Below are 9937 nucleotides of genomic sequence, written 5' to 3' on the forward strand. Positions count from 1 at the left end.
GCATCCAACGGGACGGTGGTATTTCTTTGAAGATAGAATGAGTCAACTTCTTTTTTGACCAACTTCAGACGTAACTCACTCCTCACCTTCTTTTTTTTTTTTCCTTTCAATTTCTCACTCTTACGCATAGGCTTACGTATTTTTTGTATTTATTTGACTTTTTTTTTTTACATAAAAAAACAACATTTCTCACACTTAAATACTAGTAGTACTAATATATGCTATTTTAATTTAGGAAAAATTATTTAGAAGAATTTAATATTTTCACGATTTTTTTAATAATTTTATCTATTAATTAATTATAAATAATTTTAACTTTTGGAATAGTAAACTTCAATGATTCGATAACCTACTATAGTATTTAATTCACCAAAAAAGTAGATTGAAAATTAATGAAAAATTAGAAAAAAAATTTTAAAATTTTAATAAAAAAGTTCTAATAATAAAAACAAATCAAATTTTTCAATATTATTTTAATATTTTTTTCGACATTTTATTTCAATTTATTTATTTTTTAAAAATAAACTTGCTATAGTGAGTCATCATGTCACTGGGTTTACTCTGGGAAAATACCTTCAAAAAATAAGATTATTTATGATTAATTAATAGGTAGAATTATTATAAGAAAATCATGAAAGGAAAGAATTATTCATTGTTAAATTTAATTATATGTAGAAAGATTAATTTCTTGTCTTCTCTTGTCTTAAAGATTTTTATATTCATAAAGTTTAATTATTCGTTCAGGCCTATACAATCGAATCACTAGAATCGAATCAGTAGAATCGAATCGTAGAATCATAAGATTCTACAATAAACTTAAATTTTCTATCTAGTCAAAATATATTCTTCTTAAAATTTTAAGTTTATTGATTAAAGTTTCATTCAATTCATTTTTTAAAAATGATTTAGAAAAATATTTAATAATTAGTTTATATCTTCATGCCGATAAAGAATTCGGTTTTTTAAAATCATGATGATGAATCGTTAAGTTGTAAGAAAAATTGGCACATAAGAAAATTTTCAAAAAATAAGAATAAATTTGTACAATCGAATCGCTAAATCGTAGAATCGTAAAATCGTGTTATGATTCTACTTCTACAAATTTTATTTTAATTAAAATCGTAAGATTCTACCAACTTACAATTCTACCTACGAGTCGAATCGCTAATTTATTTTTGGATCATGAAATTGTAAAATTATATATAAGAATCGTGATTTTAATAACCATGGTTCCTCCAAAATCATAATGTATAGTTACCTTACCAAAGAAAATATTTGTAAAAAAAAATTAAAATAGTAAGTTAAAATTTTGGGTTCGTCTATATAACTGTATAAATCAGCATTTAATATTCAATGAAAATTAGTAAAAAAAATTTAAAAGAAAGCTTGGCCAATGAGCCGAATTAAGGCAATAAAACTATTTGAAAGTCTTTTTAATTATGCTTAAAAGTCAGTCTTTTAATAAGCTGAGTGAATATTTAATTAGCTAAAAAGTCGAAATTACAGTTAACAAATAAGGTCAAAATAATAATAATTTGTAACTGATAATATAAAATGATCTTGCTAATAAACATTTCGAATTGTTTGTTTATGAAGTTATAAATCAATTTCAAGTAATAAATTATACTTTAAGTTTTAAATTATGCAATAATTTAATTATTTTATTTAACATGACACTAATTTTGAATTTCATTTTTTTAGCTTTGGTAACTTTTAAAGTTTAGTCCAATTTTTTGTACTTTTAAATTTTTTATTTTGGATGATGTGCTAATTAGCACTTTCTTTAATTCTTTCACACATATTTTTTGGTGCAAAATACCATTGTTGTTATTAGATAATGATAAAGTGTAAGAATTTTTATTAAAATAGGAATAAAAGTAGGACAAATTGCAAAATTTAGAAGTTCCTTTTAGGGCCGGCCCTCGGCAAGGGCAAGTGGGGCCTACGCCCAGGACCCACTAAAAAATTTATGAGCGTTTAAGAAAATTTGAACCTAAACCTATTGTGTGGTAGATAAGAATGTAAACCATCAAGCTATGTCATAATTCTTGTCTTAAATACAATGTTTATTGATTTTAAACATGTATAATTGCAATAATTGTAATATAGTGTGCACAATTGGACATACACAAATTATTAATTGTCTTTTTGAGAGACCTCCTAGGCCCAGTCTATTAAATCTTAATGTCTACTTATTGTATCCTTAATGCCTACTAACATTATCCTTAATACCTACTTACAATATATTTAATGCCCACCGAAAATGTACTTAAAATGCCTATTTACAATATTCTTAATGCCTACCGAGAAACTTAGCCTATTAGCCTAACTACCATATTCTTAATGCCTACTTACAATATCTTTAATGCCTATTTACAATATATTTAAATTTCACCAAGTAAATACTTAAGCACTTACAATATTCGAAATACCTAACTATAATATTCTTAATGGCTACCAAGAAACTTACTCTATATTTTACTTTTTTGTCCAGCCCTATTAAAGATGGTCTCTCACAAGCGTTTGTGTTTTCCTAATAAATAATTTTAAATTTTTTTTAGTGTTCTTTTTTTACAATTATAAATCTCATAAATGTATAATGTTTTTTTATATTTTCAATTTGTTTCTTTTTAGTTTTTACATTGTTTTTCTTATGTCGATGTGTTTATTTGACTAATTTTATTTGCGTTAATTTTATTTTTATTAGTGCATATATCCGATATCATAGATATATAATTTTTAATATATGTTTTATATTTTCTTGGTTTTTTTAGTTATTTCTCATTGCAAGTAAAATAAAACTAAAAAGATATATCCCGAGGGTCATAATAATTTAAGTTTCGCTCCTGGCTATTAAAATCTCAGGGCCGACCTTGATTCCTTTAGGCCTAATATAGTAAGTACTACAATATATATGAGATAGATTTAAAAAGAAAAGTGTAAAAATACTATGAATCGGAGGAAGTATTACCATTAATATTCACTATTTTCTCTCTGATGCAATTTTAGTGGTATTAGAGACGATATACCACATCCACATTTCTGTATACTACTCAGTCTCTTTGAATTAGCTTCTAATAATTAGTGACTAAGTGAATAAGTTTAATTAAGGAAAAATGTAGATAATAAGTGAAAAGTGATATTCAATTGTATGGATGAAATTAAAGTAAAGTTATAATGTTTAAATGACATCAAAAAATGATATTGCACTATTTATTTATCACTTTTAATTTGTGATTAATTTTTTAATCTTTGAGTTAAAAAATAGTCAAATGGAATTTTATATAATTCGTTTCAATGCAAATATTATTAATATCAAATCTTTATAATTTTTTATTATACATAACTATTTTGAAACGAAAAAAATATTTCCTCTTGTTCACTATTATTGTCTCATTTTGTTTTGGCACATTTGCCAATACAATATTTCAATAAATGTTTCTAATTGTGCTTCAGTAAAATTATAAAAAAAATTGATATCAATAAAACTTATATTAAAACTTAACGAATTAAACAAGATTTCAGTTGAGTATGTTTTAACTAATAGATTGATTGAAAACAAAATACATTAAGAGTGACTAATAAATAAATTTCAAAAACCAAATATAATGACAATAATAGTAAATCAAAAGGAGTAAAAAATAGTAAAATATAAGTGAAACTGATCAGATTAAAATAACATAAATGCTAAATAAGTGTAACAAAAAACTAGTCAATTTAAGAAATAGTCTAAAAAAAACTAAAAATAAAAGAGAAAAGAAAGTATTAGAGTCAAAAAGAAAGATCTTAGTCTTCATTCCAAACCCTTTAATAAGAAACTTGATTCATTCATTTAAAGACTTCACATTTTGTCATATTTTTCTTCTTCTTTCTCTTTTCCTCTAAAATCATTTATCCCACTTATTCTTTATCCAAACTCATCATCATACATACAATCACAACCAATCAAGAAAGTATTGATGGACGGTGGAGGATGGGGACTTGCCCTTGAATCATCATCATCATCATCGGATCATAATAAGCTTATCACACCCAATAATATCTTTAATTCTTCGTCTATTCATCATAATATAAACAAAAACGAGATGTTTAAAAGTCTTGAATTTCCGATTAATATCAAACGTCGATCTGGAAATCAGATGGAAAATCATGATCATAATCATGATGATCATAATGGCAAAAATGTTGTAGATGTTCTTAATTTTTTTCCAGAACGTAAGGAGATCATCAAAGAGGAAACTGCTCCATCTGATCATCAAAATCGCCGTGATATTATAAATGTATGTTTAATTCTCTCTCTTTATTTTTTACACAAATTACTGAGTCAAAAGGTCTCACCGAGAGATATATTGTATATATATGAGTGAAATAATTCATCTAATTCATATATATAAACACCTTATTTGAGGTGGTTTTACTGAAACTTGGTTTTTTTTTTCTTTTTTTTTCGAGGGGTTTAGTTAAATTTCCTTATTTATTATTTACATCTCATGTATATTATCTAAATTATTATTTATTAATCATATTTTAATTTTTTTGAATTATGAAAAATAGAATTGAGCAAAAATTTATGGAAATATATTATTAGATCTCATCTAAATCATTGAGAAACGGGCTTAAAATTTATAACATTTTTATAGTAAGTAGTCTTCTCATTATTTTCTTTAATTTGTGTTTTCTCTCGTTTTTTATATTATCCGCACAATTTAGTATTACCATTTCTTAATATTTTTGTCAATTATTGTGTGGACGGAGGTAGTAGTTGTTTATTTCTATTGTTAAAATGGAAAATTGACTATAAGATAGAAAAACCATTTTCCAAGAAAAATATATGATTTTAATTTTCACTTTATCTCTTTTTTCGTGGAGCCTACCTTGTAATTAGTCATTCTTTAGTAACATATATTAATAGCATATTAAATGAGAAAATATCACTATCAGTAGCATGTATAATAGAACAAAAAATAAAAAAAAGGTATATATGTGGCCTGCTTTTAACAATTTAGAAAAGAAAAATGGAATACAAAATAAATGCTTATCGATTTATACTAGTAGATAAAAAAGTAAAAAGAGTAATTTTATTATTTTTTTGTTTTTTAAAAATAAAAACGATTACATTACTAATTTATTTTTGTCTATTTAATTTTCAATTTACAGACGGGTTTACACCTCCACACTAATAATACCGGGAGCGATCAATCTACAATAGATGATTGTGCTTCTTCTGATATTGAAGACAAAAAAAATAAGAATGAGGTAATTAATTAATAATAAGAAATTTATTTTATAGTTAAATTAAAAAATATTATCGAGATACCTAGGACTTTATATATATATATATATATATATATATATATATATATATATATATATATATATATATATATATATATATATATATATATATATATATATATATTATTTTCATAATATTTATGAATAATTGTATTAACTTGTATATATGATTAAATCAGCTAACAGTTCTTCAAAGTGAGCTACAACGTATGAATACCGAAAATGAACGGTTAAAGATTTTGCTACATCAAGTACACACTAATTACATGCACCTAGAGAATCAAATGAAACAGGCAAGGTTCGAAATTGCAAAAAATAAGGTACATATATTTTATATAAAAATTTTAAGCATTAATTTTTTTATTATATTTAAATCTATAATTTTATCAAGAGAAAGCATTACTTATTCTATTCATGTGAAATAAAATTTGATTCTCATAATGTTATTATGAACGTATTCTCACTTATCATCCTTGTCCCGAATAGATAGAGTTTTGTGGGTCGGATATATTTAAATTAATCGTTTGTAATAATTAAGAGATTTTTAATTGACTTTTACTAATATATAAGGTAAAATTAGAAAGTTAAGACACTAAGAACATATGCTAAATTGTTAGTTTAAAGAATTTATTACAAAATATTTAATTTGTAACTTGGATTAATTTAAATTAATCTACTTAAGATTTCATTTCTACTATTTCGACTACTATATTGAACTTAATACTTATTACGTTCGTATATCATGTATTATAATTTTGTATAGAGAAGATTTAAAAATAAAATGGATTGCATGTTTAATTCGGAGGGTCAAGTTATAGTCTATCATAGTCTAAAATTTGAAATTTATTGATTTTGTTAATCCATTGGAAAAGGTCAATATATTTTTTGTAAATAATAAAAAAAAAAGGGTTATTATAAGGACATTGCAATGGAAGTATTTTGGTGCAACATTTTTCAAACTCATACATACATTTCATTAACTTAGTTTGATTTTAAATGTTTATCATGACTTATATTTTTTGGTATAAATTCATTAGATTATCAATTATGTTTTAATTTGTAATTAATGAAATATATAGGCACAAGGTAAGGTAGATGAGATGCAAATCATGCAAGGCCAATTCTTAAACTTGGCTCCTAAAGAGAATAATGAGGCCGATGAGCTAACATCTAAAACAGTGTCCGATGATGAAAGGACAATTGAGCGCTCGAGCTCACCACTAAATACGACAGAGGTAGCCTCAATAAGGACCAACAATAAGGACGTAGTCCTACCAAATTATGATCATGGAAAGAGAATTAGGGAACAAAGTCTTGAAGAATCGGAGGCAAAAAGGTGGCAAAATAAGGTGCCTCAATTGATGAACAATGTACCTAAACCTACTAGTCCTCCGATCGATCATTCTGCTAATGAAGCTACTATGAGGAAAGCTCGTGTCTCGGTTCGAGCTCGGTCCGAAGCACCGATGGTTAGTCTTAGCATATATATGTGCTTTTTTAAATTACGTATAAGTTTAATATATTTGTGAAATTTATTTTTTATTGTGAAAATGTAGATAAGTGATGGATGTCAATGGCGAAAATATGGACAAAAGATGGCAAAGGGTAATCCTTGCCCTAGAGCTTATTATCGGTGCACTATGGCGATTGCTTGTCCCGTTCGCAAACAAGTATGTACATTTTATTTTGCATTAATTCCTATCATTATAAATTTTATTTCTAGAGCATAAACATAATCATTTCTTTACAATTTGCTTATACCTAAATTTACAAATACCACAAAAGCTTATTAAAATGATTCAAAATTAAGGGGATTAATATGTCAAGAAATCAATTCAAATAAAACTTAAAGATGTATTTATAAATAATTTTTTGGTTTACTTTTAGCTTTTTAGCTGATCAAGTAGCCAAAAATAGTGTTTTCCAGCCGAAAAATTGGTCTTTTAGACTAAACCAAAAAAACTACCATGAGTTACTGTTTTCGTTGGTTTTTGACTTTTAACCCTCTTATAAACAATCAACAACCAACAATTATTTTTTACGAAACGTCATGTCTTAAACAATTGGCTTAAACACTAGCAAACAAATAATACTTCCAATGGATCAATCAACCATCATCTCTAGGCAACAATCATTTTTTCAAACATACTCATAAGACGATGTTATGTAATCAGATTGAAACTCGTGACATCTTATGTTAGCTACTGATATCATACCAAGTAATCAACTTATCAACCAAATGCTTAAAGTTAGCTATAATTTCTTCTTTGCCCTAAAACATATCATATAAACCGATCATAATTAATGTTTAACTTCAAAAATGTATGTAGGTTCAAAGATGTGCCGAGGATAGGACAATATTGATTACAACTTATGAAGGTACTCACAACCATCCATTACCACCGGCTGCGGTGGCAATGGCCGAAACCACCTCATCTGCGGCCACCATGCTTCTATCAGGCTCAATGCCAAGTGGTGATGGTCTAATGAACCCAAATTTCTTAGCTGCTAGGACCATACTCCCTTGTTCATCAAGTGTTGCAACAATTTCAGCCTCAGCCCCTTTTCCAACCGTTACCTTAGATTTAACCCACTCACCAAACCCCCTCCAACAAAGACCATCAATACCCTTTCCACCACCCAATGCCCAAGTGGGACCCAACTTATTGGGCTCATTACCCCAAATATTTGGGCAAGCATTGCTTAATTCTAGCAACAATCAATCCAAATTTTCAGGGTTACAAACTTCAACTCCACAAAGTATAAACGCTGCGCACTTGCAACTTTCTAACCAAAACGCAGCGTTTAATGAGACTCTAAGTGCTGCCACGGCTGCCCTCACCTCAGATCCGAATTTTACAGCCGCCCTTGTGGCTGCTCTCTCATCGATCATTGGCGGTACGGCTCGCCCCCCGTCTGAACATAATCATACTTCCAATAATGCCGGTGGGAACTCCCCTAGTGGTGCTACAACTATTGGGAACAATGCTAATAAGGATGCTTCAAATAATAGCATGCAACAACAATAAATCGACAATGGGGTGTTTGGTAAAACAGTTTAACGGAGAATTTTAACTTATTCCGATACAAGTAGATGGTTGAGTGATCAAACTATTTGATAATAGCATGTTGAAAATCAGCTTGTCAAATCAGTTGCTTCAATCATCAATCGACTATAAGTCATTTGCCAAATTCTCTTATATATTCGTTTCATGATATAATGGATCCAATCGAAAGTCTATCTATTATCGAAATGAGAATCAAATAATTGGATCCAATAATTATAATCTATTATTAGCTTGTGTTGAGGTAAACCTTTTTTTCTTTTCTTTTTTTTTTTTGCAATTTTTGTTTAGTAATATTAATAATTTCTTAGTAGTTAATAGAAAGGGATGTGAAAGGATGAAACACATGTTCATACTCTTTTTTCTTTTTTATACACAGTGGGTCTTAGAAAAGACTTGTAGAGGACAGTTCATTCTTTGATCGTATCATTTTTTGGTTTATGAATAATTTAATGTGTATTTCCGTAAATATGGCATGAAAGATATATAGTTCAACATCTTTGTAATTTATAAATGTATTTTCTTACATTATTGTGTTAATTTAAATTTGATCAATGACTATTTATGATGTTTTTATGTATTTTTTAGCATACAAAAATTATTAATTGAATAAAACTTTGTTCAAGTATTGTACAATTTAGAGAAGTATTAATTATATGTATTATTTAATTCAGTCTGTAAGGCTAGAAAATACTTATATGTAAAGGAAAATTAATTATTTTTGTAGATGTCAAAAATCAAACATCTATCATACAAATGAAAAAAATATCACTTATATGCTAATATGTTATAATTTCAATTTCTAAAAATAGACCCAGACAACCAAACAAAGAGGATAAGAAATTACTTCCTCCATTTCAATTTATTTGCAACATTTGCTTTTTCACAATGAGACGAATTATAAAAATTAATATCTTTAATTATGTATAATAAGAAATTATAAAAATTTAATATTAATAATCTTTGCAATGAGACAAATCAAATTAGATCTCACTTGACTATATTTTAACTTATAAATTAAAAACCAATCATGAATTAAGAGTGATGAATGAATAGTGTTATTTTTTCTAATATTGCAAGTATATGAAACGGAGGAAATACAAGTTATAACTCACTTATAAGCACAAGAAATTTAAATCCTAAAAATCAATTGATAGCAATAATACAAAATAAACATTACTTCATAAATTTATAAAATAATATTATTCTCTTTCCTACAAAACTCTATATAAACAATAATAGGATATTCAAATACATGATTATCTATATTATTAATTTTAAATAAGTTAGTTAGCATAAACGGCCCAAACATCGCATACGTGTGGCATGAATATCCGGAAGTTCACGTTCCCATGTATTCCTCGCACCGAGATATTTCGAATAAATAATTTAAGTACTTGTAAAATTCACTTTCTCTCTCTAATATATTTTGGCTATTTTTCGTTTTATTTTATTTATTATCATTATTATCATATTTAGTGTATCCTCATAGAAAATTATGGTCAAGGTCTTATGAGGAAAGAAAGATGACAACTCATATCCATAGAGTTAAATTCGGTAAAAGAGTCCCTCGGCTC

General features: G+C 26.8%; 1 protein-coding gene across 1 annotated transcript; it reads left to right on the top strand.

Annotated features, from left to right (window-relative positions):
• The first annotated feature begins 3750 nt into the window (after window positions 1-3750).
• LOC130823990 (probable WRKY transcription factor 31) lies at window positions 3751-8934 on the top strand. The gene is made up of 6 exons (XM_057688853.1): window positions 3751-4280; window positions 5158-5256; window positions 5475-5615; window positions 6375-6764; window positions 6852-6965; window positions 7626-8934. The coding sequence occupies exons 1-6, from the start codon at window positions 3960-3962 to the stop codon at window positions 8322-8324; spliced, it is 1764 nt and encodes a 587-aa protein (XP_057544836.1). The 5' UTR covers window positions 3751-3959; the 3' UTR covers window positions 8325-8934.
• Window positions 8935-9937: the final 1003 nt, after the last annotated feature.

The sequence above is a fragment of the Amaranthus tricolor genome, chromosome 9 (assembly GCF_026212465.1).
Source record: "Amaranthus tricolor cultivar Red isolate AtriRed21 chromosome 9, ASM2621246v1, whole genome shotgun sequence".
Classification (NCBI taxonomy): Eukaryota; Viridiplantae; Streptophyta; class Magnoliopsida; order Caryophyllales; family Amaranthaceae; genus Amaranthus; species Amaranthus tricolor.

What these genes read in the sequence shown, in the direction of transcription:
- LOC130823990 (XM_057688853.1), top strand. Translation starts at nt 3,960, where the DNA reads ATGGACGGTGGAGGATGGGGACTTGCCCTTGAATCATCATCATCATCA. An exon ending in ACAAAAAAAATAAGAATGAG is followed by an intron (nt 5,257 to 5,474) that starts GTAATTAATTAA and finishes TGATTAAATCAG; the next exon opens with CTAACAGTTCTTCAAAGTGA. An exon ending in CTTGTCCCGTTCGCAAACAA is followed by an intron (nt 6,966 to 7,625) that starts GTATGTACATTT and finishes AAATGTATGTAG; the next exon opens with GTTCAAAGATGTGCCGAGGA.